The sequence below is a fragment of the Schistocerca nitens genome, chromosome 3, assembly GCF_023898315.1.
Source record: "Schistocerca nitens isolate TAMUIC-IGC-003100 chromosome 3, iqSchNite1.1, whole genome shotgun sequence".
Taxonomy (NCBI): domain Eukaryota; kingdom Metazoa; phylum Arthropoda; class Insecta; order Orthoptera; family Acrididae; genus Schistocerca; species Schistocerca nitens.
The window spans coordinates 81093122-81112483 of record NC_064616.1 but is presented as its reverse complement, the minus strand read 5'-3'; the positions used below and the strand labels follow the sequence as shown (position 1 = coordinate 81112483).

General features: G+C 38.7%; 1 protein-coding gene across 2 annotated transcripts in view; it reads right to left on the bottom strand.

The window, feature by feature from the left end:
* Window positions 1-19362, bottom strand: part of LOC126248043 (uncharacterized) — a 706800-nt gene that overhangs the window by 271742 nt on the left and 415696 nt on the right. For both annotated transcript variants that reach the window (XM_049948671.1, XM_049948672.1), the window contains exon 13: window positions 17352-17559. In XM_049948671.1, coding sequence (XP_049804628.1) covers window positions 17352-17559 — 208 coding nt within the window. The remainder of the gene's footprint in view (window positions 1-17351; window positions 17560-19362) is intronic.

Here is a 19362-nt window from a genome sequence, read left to right as displayed (position 1 = left end):
TGTTATACTAGCTTACATGAGCTCCCTCTACTTTATTCCAGTTAGTGACTTCTCAGTGAACCAAATATCTTGGTATGGAAAACCAACATCTCTGGCAGCTGTGACTGTCCTTACCTTACTATATATACTTCATTTACTATTGTAATATCAAAAGGCTATTCACTCTAAACCCTAGGGTATCAGTGGAGATCTTTTCATGCTTTGGGCTGCTGATAATTAAGACACTTAAGTGGGTTCAATATGGTAACTATGCCTCATGTCTAAAACCTCCTGGTTCCATATCTCTTGTGTGAGAGTACTCTAACATACTCATAAACCCTAGGGTAAGTTAAGTGGGTACAATAAGGGAATAATGACTCATGTCTAAAACCTCCCAGTTCAATACCTCTTGTGTGGGAGTACTCATATTTATGGACTAATTATTGTTTTCAGGGAATCACAGGATATTTGCTGACAATCAGTCTGGTGTCATATATGTCTGAATTGCTCAGTTTCTAGCACCACAGTGTTGCTTTGTCATAGATGAGGATGTTGGACACTTACACCATTTCAGTCAGCCATCTGTTCCTGTTTGATTGTTGAAATGTATTTGTGTGTACTGCTAATTGCATATGAAAAGAGGGTGTCCACATTTGGTAAAGTGATTTCACTCTTAGTACTGAACTCTCGCCAGCATAATATCATGCGTACCAATGCTCTTACCTACCCTCCCCTGTGAACTCCTCTCTGTAACTGGTGTGAAGCAGGCAGGTACATTGCCTGGGCCACCATGGGTCAAATGTATGACCACACTTTTCAGTCCTGTCCAGAATGCCCTTTCCAATTTATCCACAAAATCTTCCATCATGTTAATTCTAATGTACAGTATTCCATTCAATGAGCCTAGCATGAGGTCAACAGCACTAGTCTCCCTCTAACTTGCATCACAAAACCTGCTTAGTGATTGTGCATAAGAGTAGAATTTTCTCAGGTTCTCTGTCAGACCTTTTGCTTAGGTATGACAGTGGTAGTTATTGTATGCTTCACGTATAGATATTTTCACAGATGCTCGAATCTCTGCTAACCTTCCCTTCTCATCATTTGTGCATTCTCTTTTGAACTGAGAGTGCAACAGCCTTTGCCTCCTCAGAATCTTCCAGATTTTGTTATTAAACCATGGTAGGTCTGTTCCATTCTTTATCTACTTACCAGGCACATAACTCTCCAGACCACAATTTACAACCTGCTTGAACTTTGCTCATAATCCATTTATGTCCATCTTACTCTTCCATTCATCTACATCAACCCCTCTACACCCATCTTCACTCTGTAAATGAGATACTAACAACTGCTTATCTGCTCTGTCTAGCAGAAACACTCTCCTAGCCTTCTTGATTGATTTATTAACTTTCATAACCATAGTTGTTATAATGACATCATGATCACTAATACCTGTTTCTATATTGACATTGTCAATGAGATCCAGCCTATTTGGAGTTACAAGGTGTAAGATATTTCCATTGCATGTGGACTGTCAAGCTAGCTGCTCAAGACAGTCACCATTGTCTGCTGTTGTACTAGATGGTGGCAGCTCATTGCATGCAGGTACAGTCTGTGTGCCTTCTTCATATATACTGAATAGTCTAGTGTACCATCTGCCTCCTTCATTTTTAGAATGTCCAGGAAAGTGACACCGCCATCCTCCTCTATTTCTATAGTGACAGCAATGTTTGATGGATCCTGTTAAGATGGTTCATAAACTCATCCAGTGCCTGTCTGCCATGTTCCCATACCACAAAACCATCATCAACAAAGTGGAAGAAGTGCTAGGTTTCTAGTGAGTGGTTTGAAATACCACACCCTCAAGGTGTTCCATGTAGAGATTGTGATCCCTGGAACCAGTGGAGATCCCATGACCACTCCATCCTTCTGTTCATAAAACTCTCTATTGCACTCAAAGTACATTGTTGTCAGTGCATGTTCAAAGAAATTGACTATTTGTGGCTTGAAATGTTAAGAGACCAGAACCAAGGAATGTAGCAGAGGTACTTTTGTGAATAGTGCTATAACATTGAAACCTACAAGCTATGGGACCCATCCTAGAGGAAGCTCAAAAAGGACCCAACCTCAACAATGGCCAGGAAAGCCGTGGCTCTGCTGAAGAACTCAGATCCACCGGAGACAGTGAAGTAATGGTTGTATTCCAGGGTTCCAATATAACTGCACCTGTAAGGAATGCTGAAAATCCATGATGATGGGGTGCCTCTGCAGCCAATACTTGACACAATGACAGACTGGTAAAATATGTGGCAACACTTCTAAAACCCCTTATGGGGCACTGCAGTCATCATGTTAAGAACTCAGCCAATTTTGTGAAAGTACTTAAAGACATTCAACTGAGATTGACAGGGGATATTTTTAAAAAGCGAATGAAGCAGTGGCTTATCCAAAAATGCCCTTAACTTGACTTTATCATGAATTATAATGTAATAAGAAATAATGTAAACTAAAAAAATGTAATCATAAAAATTTTATACTTAGTTGAAAATGCACATGCATGTAAAATTACGTGTTATGAATAATAAATTGAAATAGAAAAAATTGGTTACAAAAAGGTGACCAGCTCATGAGTTTTGATGTGACATTGCTATTTATGTAAGTATAGCTGCAAGACTCCTTGGCACTGATCTCTCAACATTTTGACCTTGAAATAGTTAAACTCTTTGAATGTGCACTGCCAGTCACCTATTTCAAGTGCCACAAAGAGTTTTATGAACAGGTGGATGGAGTTTGGCAGGCAGACACTGGATGGACTTCTGGACCACATTAACAGCCCCCATCAAAACACTGCTTTCACTATGGAAATAAAGGAGAAGGGTTGTCTCCGTTTCCTGGACATACTAATAAGGAAGAAGGCAGATGGTATACTAGACCATAAAGTATACAGGAAGAAGACACACACAGACCTGTACCTGCATGCAATGAGCTGCCACCTCCAATGCAATGGCAGACAGTGCTGACTACCCTGGCACATAGGGTGCATGTCTCCCAGACAAACTACAACACCTGAAGGAAGTATTTCAAAAAATAGGCACAGCAAAACTCAGATTACTATGGCATTCAACAAGAGACAATATGCTTGAAATTGACAAGAGGAAGAAGAAGACATGAAACTCACTTTCGTTCTGTACTTGTTACTACTCTCAGCTAAAATAGTGTGTCCACTTGAAAAATCCAATATAAAAATTGTCTTGTGACCACTGCCAAAGAGAAAAGAGTGGCTTGGCTCTGCAAAAAAAAAAAAAAAAAAAAAAAAAAAAAAAAAAAAAAAAAAAAAAAAAAACACTAAAAGTGAATGTATCTGGAATATACACCATCACCTGTGAAAGTGGCCAACGGTGCACTGGGTAAATGCATTGCTGTATTTTGAATCACTCAGTGGAAAATATCTGGCATGTGTAACTGGAACAGACAGACAAATCAGTGATAGCAGAGCATAGCATCAATGAAGACCACACCCTTGACTTTCAGAATACCAACGTGCTTTGCCAAGCAGTCGGTTAATGGAATAGCATGATTAAGTAATCCACCAAAATATGGGATCACAAGAATCTGGTCAACTGAGTTGAAGGATATAAAGTAAGTGTGGCATGGAATACACATTAATGGCAATACAACAAGAGTTAGGTGGAATGCCCACAGAGAGATGTGAACTGTGCACCCTCTACCCCTACCACTGCAGCCTCAGCCCCCTCCTTGCCCACCAGCAGAATAGTACCCTGCTGCCCATAGCCGGGTGGAGGGGGCAAAATGCTAGCATAAATGTAACAGCATCTGCATATCTTGAAACTTCACCAGAAGGTGATAAGTGTGACAGCTTTTCACCAACAGTATATGCCAGGAAAGCCTATGCTCAAATATAAATATTGTAAAATTGCACCCCTAAATACAAAATTAACTATCATGTATTAACAATTACCATGTATGAGCTTGCAAGCCCCCCTCAAAGCACCATATCTCCAAACAAGCCTTCCATTATACACCACATTTGTAAATTCCCCATGTTTGGAGAGAATATAATACTCAAAATTTTTATTTTCTGGAATCATTCCACTAATTAGGCTCACTGCTGTTGAGAAACCACTCACAGCCTTTTCACCTTCCCTACATATGATGTTGGGCTCAGCAGGCTTCCCATGGTGAGGAAGCCTGAGACACAGTCCTTGACCAAGAGGAACATAGTAAAGGATCACATGGGACTTGAGGCATAGGCAACCAAGGTCTTAGGCAGAAATGCTTTGCTTTCTTGGCTGCTGGCTTCTGGCCTGCTAATACACTACTGGCCATTAAAATTGCTATACCACGAAGATGACGTGCTACAGATGAGAAATTTAACTGGCAGGAAGAAGATGCTGTGATATGCAAATGATTAGCTTTACAGAGCATTCAAACAAGGTTGGCACTGGTGGAGACACCCACAACGTGTTGACATGAGGAAAGTTTCCAACCAATTTCTCATACACAAACAGCAGTTGATCGGTGTTGCCTGGTGAAACATTGTTGTGATGCCTCGTGTAAGGAGGAGAAATGAGTACCATCACATTTCCGACTTTGATAAAGGTCGAATTGTAGCCTATCGTGATTGTGGTTTATCATATTGCGACATTGCTGCTCGTGTTGGTCGAGATCCAATGACTGTTAGTGGAATATGGAATCGCTGGGTTCAGGAGGGTAATACAGAACACCATGCTGGATCCCAACGGCCTTGTATCACTAGCAGTTGAGATGACAGGCATCTTATCCACATGGCTGTAACGGATCATGCAGCCATGTCTCGATCCCTGAGTCAACAGATGGGGACTTTTGCAAGACAACAACCATCTGCACGAACAGTTCGATGACATTTTCAGCAGCATGGACTATCAGCTCGGAGACCATTGCTGCGGTTACCCTTGACGCTGCATCACAGACAGGAATGCCTGCGATGGTGTACTCAACAACGAACCTGGGTGCACGAATGGCAAAATGTCATTTTTTTTGGATGAATCCAGGTTCTGTTTACAGCATCATGATGGTCACATCCAGGTTTGGTGACATCGCAGTGAACGCACAATGGAAGCGTGTATTCGTCATCACCATACTGGCATATCACCCGGCGTGATGGTATGGGGTGCCATTGGTTACACATCTCGGTCACCTCTTGTTTGCATTGATGGCACTTTGAACAGTGGACGTTACATTTCAGATGTGTTACGACCCGTGGCTCTACCCTTCATTTGATCCTTGCGAAACCCTACATTTCAGCAGGATAATGCACGACTACATGTACGGGCCTTTCTGGATACAGAAAATGTTCGACTGCTGCCCTGGCCAGCACATTCTCCAGATCTCTCACCAATTGAAAATGTCTGGTCAATGGTGGCCGAGCAATTGCCTCATCACAATACGCCAGTCACTACTCTTGATGAACTGTGGTATTGTATTGAAGCTGCATGGGCTTACCTGTACACGCCATCCAAGCTCTGTTTGACTCAATGCCCAGGCATATCAAGGCAGTTATTACGGCCAGAGTCGGTTGTTCTGGCTACTGATTTCTCAGGATCTATGCACCCAAATTGAGTGTAAATGTAATCACATGTCAGTTCTAGTATAATATATTTGTCCAATGAATACCGTTTATCACCTGCATTTCTTCTTGGTGTAGCAATTTTAATGGCCAGTAGTGACATCCCTCTGGAACTTTGACTGTAATGGAACCTGTAAACATATGACAGTGAACACCAAGGGGTTTTTACCAGACTAAGTTAGGTATTTATTTACTCAGTGATGCAACTATCCTGGATGCCCCCCCTATGCATCACCCTAAGCCCATTCTATGCAACACTGTTGAATATGACACCAGTATCAGCACCAGTCAGGTGACCCACCAGCACACATATGCCAGACGACCATGTGGAACATTCTCCATTACAGCTGTCTTTATCTGTATCACTTATAATTTTTGCAGGCCCACCTGGGGACTTGCATCTGCGGTGATGGTTTTGTCACTGGTTTGACACACAATCACAACTGTTCTGGGATATTTGTCATCCATCCTATTCACAGATGTGCCTATCTATATGAGGGACATTATTGTCAACCTTCACAACACCCATCTACGGGCTATGAAGAATCCTCATGGTTGAGTGGCAATAAACCATCAACGCAGGTTCAGCCTCAGTGTCGGGGAAGACATTAATAGTGACTTCCTCTTTAGTGGGAAGCTAAAACAGTAGTACAGACAGAGCATTCCTCCTTGTCTAGGGTATTATCATGTATCCTTTCAATCATTGAAATCTACCCTGTCAAAGATCTTTTATCTTGATCTCCAGTTAGTATACCTACATAGGGTCCTATTTCTGACCATATTTCCATGTGAATTGTTTTGCTCTTTAACCTCAGAGGATCATTTCTTGCAGTTTGTCCCCATTTAGCATAGTCACCTGGTATACGGGTTAATTTATGAAAAAATATAGAAATCAAGTATTTACTTCCCATACTAAAATAATATTTTTGGTAGATAAGTTATGGTGATTGATTCCTATGTGACATCTAATGACAACTATTTGGTTGGTGCACAAATTTGTATTGTTTTTGTTTTGCAAAATGGTTCAAATGGCTCTGAGCACTATGGGACTCAACTGCTGAGGTCATTAGTCCCCTAGAACTTAGAACTAGTTAAACCTAACTAACCTAAGGACATCACAAACATCCATGCCCGAGGCAGGATTCGAACCTGCGACCGTAGCGGTCTTGCGGTTCCAGACTGCAGCGCCTTTAACCGCACGGCCACTTCGGCCGGCTTTGTTTTGCATGCTGGTATTCCAGGAGATATGTGTTTATTTATTGACTGTCATTTTTTATTTGTAGTCCAATGTTGCTGTTTGAGTTGACATGTTGTCATATTGTCATTTTGAGATAGTGAGTGGAGCTGTGGATGATATAAAATGGAGTGCCAAGTGGAGAAACTGGAACATTTCTGACATGTTTTTATGCTTCAGTTCAATAGACAAGAGACAGCAGTGGAGGCAACCAGGAAGTCAGCGGGTGGCCATATGTGCATCTCTGCTTGCTCATCATGAATTGGCTTGTGAACAGCACCAACCATTCCTACCCTGTATCATTACAGGTGATGGTAAATGACCACTTTATGCTGACATAAGGAAAAGAAGGGAATGGTTGTACTAAACAAAGTAGGAGCTTCCAATACAAAGACCTGTGCGCATCCATAAAAGATAATTTTATGCATCTGGTAGAACAATGGCAGTGTAGTGTACTATGAATTGTTTCCCTGAGGTGTAACCATCACTGATGACATTTATTGTTAACAACTGAGACATCTTGCAGATACAATCCAAGAACAATGACCAGGAAGACTTTGTGAAGCGATGCTACTCTGCGATAACACTCACCTGCACTCTGCTAGACTGACAAAAACACTATACAGAAGTTGGATTGGGAAGTTATTCCACACCCACCTTATTCACGTGCTCTTATACCTTCAGACTGTCACCTTTTTTGCTCTCTGTCAAACAATATTTAAGAAGCTTTCTTTCCAGAAGATAGTGCACTCCAAACATGGCTCGATGAGCTCTGCACCTCCAAACTATAGTTGTGGAATCAAAAAGTTACACCAGCGTTGGACGACTGTGGTAAATAGTGAAGGAGAATGTATTGTTGACGACTGAAGTCTGTGATATGAATATCTCTTGCGTTTATTAAGCTTATGGAAAAATGCTACAAACTTATGCACCAACCCAATATCTTCTCTTACAATGACCTAGCTGTATACGGTGTGTGTGTGTGTGTGTGTGTGTGTGTGTGTGTGTGTGTGTGTGTGTGTGTGTGTGTGTTTGTGTGTGCGTGTGTGTGAGACATAAATTTAGTTCACATTAAAAATACTGGGTGGTATTTTATTTTGCTAGTAATAACTTCGACTCCAAGATAGACAGAAAAGTCAAAACTTGGGCAGTAGGAAAAAAGAAGACTCTGGAATATCCATAAACTTGTTTTTTTACTTGTAAATATGCAAATATTGTATAATAAAGATGGGTGATGTCCTGTTAACAACCAGGTTGTCAGAGATGGAATTTTCTGTGAAACGTCTATGAAAACTTGAACCATGTGAAAGAAGTGCACCCATTAATCAAAGGTAACATATCAGTACATATTAAAAATAAGCATCAAATGAGTGAGAGGTGAAATATTTTAGTAATACGTATACTTATACAGAAAGATACCAAGAACTTGGCAGTAAAAGGTGACTTTACAGAGAATCAGGAAAAGATCCCCCAGTTACATCATTGTGAGGATTAAGGGAATCAACCATAGTTAATTTTGATGTCCAGTTGAGATAGTCATGACATATAGCTATTAGTAGCCACAAGAAAACAACCTTAGTTGATCACTAGATGGAAAATGTATATGAATGGACCAAACATATTATGGGTAAATGACCAACTGAATATTAAATGATATTACACTGAGGTGAAGAAAGTCATGGGATACCTCCTAATATCATGTTGGACCTCCTTTGGCCTGGGATAGCACAGCAACTTGACATGGCATGTAATCCACATGTTGTTGGAAGTCCCCTGCAGAAATATTGAGCCATTCTGCTTCTATAGCTATCCATAATTACAAAAGTGTTGGCAATGCAGGATTTTTTACGGGAACTGACCTCTCAATCACATCCCATGCTGGGTGATCTGGGTGGCCAAATCAATTGCTTGAACTGTCCAGAATGTTCTTCAATCCAATCACAAACAGTTGTGGCCCAGTGACATGGTGCATTGTCATCCATATAAATTCCATCATTGTTTGCAAACACAGAGTCCATGAATGGCTGCAAATGATCTCTACATAGCTGAACATAACCATTTTCAGTCAATGATTGGTTCACTTGGACTAGAGGACTCAGTCATTCCGCATAAACACAGCACACACTATTATGCTGCCACCACCAGCTTGCACAGTGTCTTGTTGACAACTTTGGTTCATGGCTTTGTGAGATCTGCATCACACTTGAACCCTAAAATCAGCTCTTACCAACTAAAATTCTGGCTCATCTGACCAGGCCTTGGTTTTCCAGATGTCAAGGATGCCATTGATATGGTCATGAACCCAGGAGCGATGCTGCAGCCGATGTTGTGCTGTTAGCAAAGGCACTCACATCTGTCCTCAACTGCCCTACCCCATTAACGCCAAATTTCACTGCACTGTCTCAAAGGATATGTTCATCGTATATTCCACATCAATTCCTGTGGTTATTTCATGCAGTGTTGCTTGTCTATTAGCACTGACAACTCTATGCAAACACTGCTGCTCTTGGTCATTAAGTGTAGGCCGTAGGCAACTGCGTTGTCTTTAATGGGAGGTAATGCCTGAAATTTGGTATTGTTGGCACACTCTTGATACCGTGGTCTTGGAATATTGAATTACCAAACAATTTGCAAAATGGAATGTCCCATGCATCTAGCTCCAACACCATTCTGTGTTCAAAGTCTGTTAATTTTTGTTGTGCAGCTATAAACATGCCAGACAGCTTTTCACATGAATCACCTAGTTGCAAATGACACCTCTGCAAATGCACTGCCATTTTGTACCTGGTGTACATGATATTACCACCATCTGTATATGTGTGTATTGCTATTCCATGACTTTTGTCACCTCAGTGTATTTACAACAGATTTTAGGGAGCTGCTGGCACATGAACAATACATAACTGGTTGTGGTAATCCCAAGTTCTGGGATTGAGAAGTGCTCACATTTATATTGTGACCACTGTAAACATTCCTCTGCCAATGTTTAACCTTTTTCATGTGACACAAAACACTGCAAGACCTGACACACAAGTGTATTATGGGTGAGTTTGTCAGAGGCTCTATTGCAGGTTCAAGTTCCTGGGATACCAGTATTCTACCCCACCTGAGAAAGTGTTAGGAATAGTGGACTGAGGAGACTCTTCAACCATTGGGAACATCCATCATCTTCTGTGCCCACATGCAACCACACAAAATTAGGCTGAATATCCTATAATATGTATCCAGTAATGTGGACATCAGAAAACCATTTGCAGCTGCTACTTTTAACTTATGTACAATATATTATAGAAGTCTGTGCTCCAAATATAGGTTAGTCAAGTTTCAAGAAGAGTTGAATAACATGATATGGGTTGTAGTAAGGTTATCAGAAGTGTGGTCAAAAACTTAAGACAAAATTGAGTAAAAAATATGTCACATGTTTCACTACAGAGGAACAGAGCACAGAGAAATTTCAGGTGTAGACTGTTTTATAAACAGAAAGTTTAAAAACAATGTTGCACATGTAGAAGGAATCTCAGAGAGAATTGTGAAACTTGATTTAAAAATAAAAAAATAAAATATATCCAATGGAAATTATAACTGTGTTGGCATCCTGATCAGGATGTGAAACACTTCTGCAAGGGTTACTCAAGCAAATAAGAAACAGCAGATTTCATGATAAAATTGTAGTGAAGGATTTAAATACAAAAGTAGAATGTAAACTAAATAATACTTCTTCTGTGGGAAACTGTAGGTAGATACCAGAAATGACAAATCAAATATTTGTGGAATTTGAAAAAAGAACAATGTGCTTGTCCATCCGGGAGAAAGCAAATAGAAAATGGATTTGAGAAGGACAAAGTGAGAATCAAACCTGAATTCATTTTGTCAAATCATAAGGAAATCACACAGGATGTGATGGTCCTATCCAAGTACAAGTTTCAAGTAATCATAGACTTGTAAGAAGTAGAATAAAAATAGATAGACAACTTGAACAGAACAGACTCATTAGACAGTTAGCCATTTATGTAGATTATAACAATTTATCAAAGAATAAAGAGATATACTATATTAAATTAAGTGAACAAATTCAGCACCTTAGAAAATTTAAGTTATACAGGTATAGACAAAAGTGGCTATTATTTAACAAAGATATTAGCACAAACATTAAAACACAGTGCAGTGATGAAGAAAGCAAAAGAAAAAAATCTTAAATAGAATGAAGCAACTACTGAAGAGAATGTGAGAGTTTCAAGAACATGATAGAACATACTGAACGAAACAAAGCTATTCATGGATTTCTTCAAGAGGATGTGAGAAGGTACAGTGAAAATTAGAAAAGAGAAGTTCAAAATGTTCAAATGTGTGAGAAATCTTATGGGACTTAATTGCTAAGGTCATCAGTCCCTAAGCTTACACACTACTTTACCTAAATTATCCTATGAACAAACACACACACCCATGCCCGAGGATAAAAATGTGAAGAGAAAATAACAGGTATTTATTTTTGGTAAACACCACATTTCATCAGCTGAGATCACTGCTTGTACAGTAATTAACAAAAATAAAATTTTTTATATCATTTTAGTTCATGAGATAGAGAATAATGAAAGTAATGAGATTTTGTAAGTAATGCCAGATGAAATGTGTAAAGCCATCCAAGGTGTGAAGAAAGGGAAGAGATCTGGAGATGAGTATACTACAATATAAATGATATAGCAAAATTATTTGTGGAGTATTCTCCACAAATTCTCCAAAACTTTAGCAACATAGTAATTATTGTACTTCACTGGAAAGAAGACAGGCACAACATAAGTACTGTAGACTTGTCAGGTTCTACTCCATTATATTAAATGTTGTTGCACTTTTCAATCCAAAGACTGGTTTGATGCTACTCTCCATGCTAGCCTATCTTGTGCAAGCCTCTTCAACTCTACATAGATACTGCACCCATGCCCATTTGAATCTGCTTACCATATTTGAACTTTGGTATCCCTCTCCATCTTTTACTCCCCATACTTCCCTCCCCCAAACCAACCAAACAACCAACCAATCATCCAATTAATATTGTTTCATGATGAAACCACTTTCACCTATGATGTTATCAATAACACTTGTAACTCACTTTCATATTCAAACAAAAATTATATGCCTTTATGGAGGCACATTTCCGAGAGTGCTTCTTTGTAAAGGTGTGTTATGTTATGATTGACAATCAACTGATTGAGACTGTTGTGTTACTGTGTTGTCTTATGTAGCCTCATTAACTATACTTTCTTGAAAATGAGCTTCCATAATTGCTACTGCATTCTTTTATGCAGCCTCATTGTCAAGAATTTCTTGAAAACAAGCTTCCAGTATTTATGGAAGAGGTTTATTTTGCTGCAAAGATGTGTATGTTCTTCTGGCATGAAAGGGCCCCTGCAAATTTTAGTCATCAGGTGATAAATCATCTAAACTTAACTTCCCCTGGAAGTTTGATTGGCAGAAATGGTCATGTTCCTTGGCTACCAAGGATCAGAAACCTTATCCCTTTAGATTTTGGTCTGTGGGGATGGTTAGGAGGCAAAGTCCACAAAGAAAAAGAGAACACAATGATAAAAATCAACTTTGAACTTAATAAACAGCCTTTCTTAACACCTACTGTGAATATTTGTTTGGGTTACATCCTAACAGCTGTATCTCTGCAATCAATAAAAATTGGACACCTGTTATAGGAAATGTTTTATCTGAATTAGTCTATACTACCAGCTCCTAAAAATTTACTGATCCTGCTGAAATACCTTGAATTTCTTTCAGGGCCAATTGCATCAAGATTTTCATTGTGTCTTCTAATATCCAACAATATAACAGGAAGAGTAGCTATGAGACCTTTCTTCTAAAATTAAATAACACAAATATGCTGAGTGTAGTTCATATTGAAATTATATACAATGTTTTTAACCTTACAAAATATGTTCTCTTATAGGGTATGTGGTGTCACCGCCAGACACCACACTTGCTAGGTGGTAGCTTAAATCGGCCGCGGTCCATTAGTACATGTCGGACCTGCGTGTCGCCACTGTCAGGATCGCAGACCGAGCGCCACCACAAGGCAGGTCTCGAGAGACTGACTAGCACTCGCCCCAGTTGTACGACGACTTTGCTAGCGACTACACTGACGAAGCCTTTCTCTCATTTGCCGAGAGACAGTTAGAATAGCCTTCAGCTAAGTCCATGGCTACGACCTAGCAAGGCACCATTAGTTACTTCATGAATCTAAAGAGTCTCACTTGTATCATCAAGAATGCTGTATACCAAAGGACGATATAAAAGTTAAGTGTTCTAGTAGCTACGTTCTTTTCTTTATCACATTCATCACGTATCCTGTTCCAGACTTCGCGCCAGTCGGCGTGTGTGTACGTGTGCCCTTTCAGCTACCCATCTCTGTGGACTGGCTGCCTTGTCAGTCCACTACAGGTATTTTTCACAGACATTAGAAATTTGTTTCACATGAAATGTGTCACCTGCAGGTATAACATATATGGAAAACTAGGTTTTTTACATAACTCTGCAGAAAACAGACTGTATATAAAAACTTCAAAACAGAAATATTCTGTTTAGGCAGATGTACCAGAGAGTAACTGTTCAGCCTCATTTTGTTTTAACTGTGTAATAGTATGTCATCTTGAATGAAATTTTCACTCTGCAGCTGAGTGTGTGCTGATATGAAACTTACTGGCAGATTAAAACTGTGTGCTGGACCAAGACAGAAACTTGGGACCTTTGCCTTTCACGGGCAAGAGGAAGGTAGGAGATGAGGTATTGGTGAAAGTATAACTGTGAGTTGTGCTTGGGCAGCTCTGATGGTAGAGCACTTGCCTGCAAAAGGCAAAGTCCTGAATTTGAGCCTCGGTCTGAATTACACTTTTAATCTGCCAGTAAGTTTCAGTATGTCATCTTCATTACAGATATATGAAACATTCTACATATAACTATTTTATAAAAATAATTCATACTGAGATTTGTGTCAAATCTTCTCATATTGCCAGCATTAAGTTCTGTAGGTAATAAATCAAATAAACACCAAAGAACCAAATTTCAACAAAAGGTATGAGTATTATTTTCTGATGATGGATTGTATCTGATGTAATATTGCATACACAATATTGCATGAGTCACATTTCAGTGGTGTCGGTGGAGTCTATCGGCAGGACGGGTTTCACTAGACATGGCCTACACCTCAACAGGTATGGGAAGGGGAGGTTGGCAAAACTTATAGGTGACAGCATAGGTGGGGGTGGTGGGATCACTCATGGGAAAATTCCGGTAGTTGTGGGTGTTAGAGCTGTACCTTTTTCAGATTGAAGTCAGCTGATAGGTATTCCTGCTTAAGGGAAGTCTCTCTAACAAAGAAACCACTTTCTACAAAGCTTGGGTATCCGATTAATGAGGGAATTAGTATATTTCATCAAAATATACAAGGTATTAGAGATAAAGTTAGTGAACTGCTTATAGATGTTGACTCTGAAATTATTGGTATATCTGAACACTTCTTAAATAAGGAGATTATTCAGAGGCTTCCTTTACCAGGATACAGGTTGGCTGGCAGCTTTTCTAGGAGCTCTTTGCGGTGTGGGGGAGTAGCCATGTATGTGAAAAACGGTATCCCATTTGAGTCAATTGATGTTTCAAAGTACTGCACTGAAAAGGTGTTTGAATGTTGTGCAGGTGTGGTTAAATTTAGTGGAGCTAAACTTCTTACTGTTGTTATTTATAGATCCCCAGACTCCGATTTCACAACATTTTTGTTAAAGCTAGAGGAGGTTCTTGGTTCACTTTATAGGAAATACAAAAAGTTAGTTATATGTGGTGACTTCAATATTAATTGTATAAGTGATTGTGCAAGGAAAAGGATGCTGGTAGACCTACTTAATTCATATAATCTTATGCAAACCGTATTCTTTCCAACGAGAGTGCAAGGGAACAGTAGAACAACCATAGACAATATTTTTGTTCATTCGTCATTATTAGAAGGGCATTCTGTTAGCAAAAAGGTGAATGGCCTTTCAGATCATGATGCACAAATTTTAAGTCTAAAAGATTTTTGTGCTGCAACACATGTTAAATATAGTTACCAACTTTTTAGGAAAGCTGATCCAGTTGCTGTACAGACTTTTGTAAACCTTATCAAGGAACAAGAGTGGCAAGATGTTTATAGTGCTGATACAGTAGATGATAAATATAATGCTTTCCTCAAGACTTTTCTCATGCTCTTTGAAAGTTGCTTTCCGTTAGAATGTTCAAAACAGGGTACTAGCACAAACAGGCAGCCTGGGTGGCTGACTAAAGGGATAAGAATATCTTGTAGAACAAAGTGGCAATTATATCAAAACGTTAGAAACAGTCACAATCTAAATGCAGCAGCCCATTACAAACAGTATTGTAAGGTGCTTAAAAAAGTTATTAGGAAGGCAAAAAGTATGTGGTATGCAGATAGAATAGCTAAGTCTCAGAATAAAATTAAAACCATATGGTCAGTCGTAAAGGAAGTGGCTGGTCTGCAGAGACAGGTCGAGAATATAGAATCAGTGCGTAGTGGGGATGTCCGTGTTACTGATAAGTCACATATATGTACAGTACTTAATAATCACTTTCTGAATATAGCAGGTGAACTAAATAGAAACCTAGTCCCAACAGGGAATCATATAGCGCTCTTAGAAAAAAGTGTTCCGAGACTGTTATCTGAAATGCTCCTCCATGATACTGACAAGAGGGAGATTGAGTTAATAATTAAATCACTAAAGACCAAGAACTCTCATGGATATGATGGGGTATCTAGCAGAATACTGAAGTATTGTTCCACGTATGTTAGCTCAGTACTTAGCCATATCTGTAACTTTTCCTTTAGGAGTGGTCGGTTTCCTGACCGATTAAAGTACTCGGTAGTGAAGCCACTTTATAAAAAGGGAGACAGGGATAATGTTGACAACTATAGACCTATTTCTATGCCATCGGTGTTTGCTAAAGTTATCGAGAATGTTGTATATACAAGGTTATTGCAGCATTTAAATTCACATAATTTGTTGTCAAATGTACAGTTTGGTTTTAGAAATGGCTTAACAACTGAAAATGCTATAGTCTCTTTTCTCTGTGAGGTTTTGGACGGATTAAATAAAAGGTTGCGAACGTTAGGTGTTTTCTTTGATTTAACGAAGGTTTTTGACTGTGTTGACCACAAAATATTACTGCAGAAGTTGGAACATTATGGAGTAAGGGGAGTAGCTTACAATTCGTTCGCCTCCTACTTTAAGAACAGAAAGCAGAAGGTAATCCTCCGCAATATTGAGAGTGGTAATGATGTTCAGTCCCAATGGGGCACTGTTAAATGGGGCGTTCCCCAAGGGTCGGTGCTGGGGCCACTGCTGTTTCTTATTTATATAAATGATATGCCTTCTAGTATTACAGGTGATTCAAAAATATTTCTGTTTGCTGATGACACCACCTTGGTAGTGAAGGATCTTGTGTGTAATATTGAAACATTATCAAATAATGTAGTTCATGATATAAGTTCGTGGCTTGTGGAAAATAATTTGATGCTAAATCACAGTAAGACTCAGTTTTTACAGTTTCTAACTCACAATTCAACAAGAACTGACATTTTAATCAGACAGAATGGGCATGTTATAAGCGAGACGGAACAGTTCAAGTTCCTAGGCGTTTGGATAGATAGTAAGTTGTTGTGGAAAGCCCATGTTCAGGATCTTGTTCAGAAACTAAATGCCGCTTTATTTACCATTAGAACAGTATCTGAAATAAGTGACATTTCAACATGAAAAGTAGTATACTTCGCATATTTTCATACGCTTATGTCATATGGTATTATTTTTTGGGGTAATTCTTCTGATTCAAAAAGGGTATTTTTGGCTCAAAAACGGGCTGTTCGAGCTATGTATGGTGTAAGTTCGGAAACCTCTTGTCGACCCCTATTCAATAGTCTGGGAATTTTGACATTGCCCTCACAGTATGTATTTTCTTTAACGTCGTTTGTTGTTAGCAATATTAGCTTATTCGCAAGAGTTAGCAGCTTTCACTCAGTTAATACTAGGCAGAAATCAAATCTGCATGTGGAATGCACTTCCTTGACTCTTGTGCAGAAAGGAGTGCAGTATTCTGCTGCATCCATTTTCAATAAGCTACCACAAGAACTCAAAAACCTTAGCAGTAGCCCAAACACTTTTAAGTCTAAACTGAAGAGTTTACACATGGCTCACTCCTTCTATTCTGTCGAGGAGCTCCTGGAAGAGCTAAAAAATTAAGCAAATTCCAGTGTTACATTCTTGATTTTCTTTATTTAAACTAACGACTTGTCGCCTGAATATGTTTCTTATATTTCATTTCATTCTGTTTCTACAATCGTGTTATAATTTCATGTATTGACTCGTTCCATGACCATGGAGATTTCTCCTAAATGTGGTCCCACGGAACAATAAATAAATAAATAAAATAAATAAATAAACAATAAAGGCTTTTTTAAAATAAAATGCTTACCATAAATCAAACTGATTTGTACGGGCAAGTTGCAACCCCCACTTCTTTGTGAAATTTCCTCTAAAAGAGAGTAGTGCTGCTGAATCAACATTAAATAGTGCTGGTGTGCCAATATCAGTAGGTAGTGCTGCTTGGTAGGAAAGTGGTGCATCAACACTCTGGTGGTTAATATGAAACTCCTGGTGCAAAATCTGTAGAGTGTTGAAGGCTGAAAAAGAAAATACAGCAAAAGACATATGATAATCAAAATAATATTGTAGCTAACGTCATACCAATAGCATTCTGTATATAAGTCATTATTCAATTTGATTACAGTACCGCTCCTTCTAAATCATTTTTTTATTTCTTTAGATGGGTGATTGTAATAATCTGTAATTAAAATTAAAAATTTAGTATTGTCAAATAACATTGTTAATTGTTACTAAAATTCAGCCTTATTCAATGAAATTAGTTGACATGTATATCATTGCAGTTGGTCTATCATTCAGTTCTTCTTTTTATTTGCCATAAAATATTGCTTTTATGAGTAGAGATCCAAACTTTCAGATGAACCATTTTAATATTCACTGGACTGAATATAAAAGAAATATGATAATACAGGTTTTCTTGGCATGAAGAACATAACTGGGTTGGTCACTGAAACAGTGTGCATAAAATGTAAATGACAACTTGGCTGAACACTCAGAAACAAGAGAGAATTTTATATATGATGTTGGTATCTGTTCTTTCGGACATGTCCAAAAGAACAGATACCATCTTCATATAATTAAGGCTATCTGACCATTGACCTTCTTCTGTGCTGGATGCACACGCATTGCCTGAACTTTTACGGGAATTGGTAAGATTGTCTGCTGCGAGTAATGAGTGTAATGGGCAGGGGCACTACGAATAAAGTTGGGGATGTGGGTCTCACGGAGAGCATGCAAGGGATAAATCCCTGCAGTCGCACTATCCTCTGTGCCCTTGGTGGCTCAGATGGATAGCGCATCTGCCATGTAAGTAGGAGATCCTGGGTTCGAGTCCCGGTTGGGGCACACATCTTCCATTTTACCTTTTGATGTGTACCAACACCTATCAACAGCTTAGGGTCTTGATTTCAACATCATTTCAGAATTTTATATTTCTCATACCAGAGTGCATAACTATAAATTGTATATTATGCTGTGCATCTTTGATTGTAAGTGTCAACAAACAATGTTTATGGCAATTGTAGTTAATTAGTTAACTGTTGATTTGTCCATATGTAACATTTACATAGATATTAGACATGTGAGCTTGATACAATGACAAAATGCCATTACTAGGAAGTTCCTATTTACAAATATTTGTCTACTAACAAGTCTAGTTTCCAACGGATTTATGCAGTGTTTATAATCTTTCTTCTTTATATACGTACTTGTAAACAAGTTAGTTGACAACACCAAAACTAACATCACACTATTCATTCATTTCCAATCACTAATCACTCATATGTTGCACACATTAACACACACTCTTTGAGCTGTAATCAGTCCCTGATAATACTCCTGCCTTTGCATTACAAATCTTATATCTCTGATAGAAAACAAAGGGTGCAAATAGGGAAGAAAGATGTATTAAGCTATCATTTATCACCTAAATGGGAAGAAATAACATGTAGTGTCCCCCAAGGTTCCATCTTAGGGCCCTCACTTTTTCTTCTGTATATCAATGACCTTCCATTACTAGCATTGCCAAATGTCCAGTTTGTTTTGTTTCCACATGATGCAAACATTGCTATAAATAGTAAATCAAGTCTGGCCTTTGAAAGATTGGCTAATGAAATTTTCATGGATGATAATAAATCGTTCCTAGCCAATCCTCCATCACTAAACCTTAAAAAAATATACTATATGCAGTTCAAAACTTGTCAAAGGTTTCCCGCCATTGTATGCCTAAATTATGATGACAAGCAGATAGAAGAAGTTGACAGTGTTAAATTCTTGAAATTACAGCTTGATAACAAATATAACTGACTAGAAACATACCATAG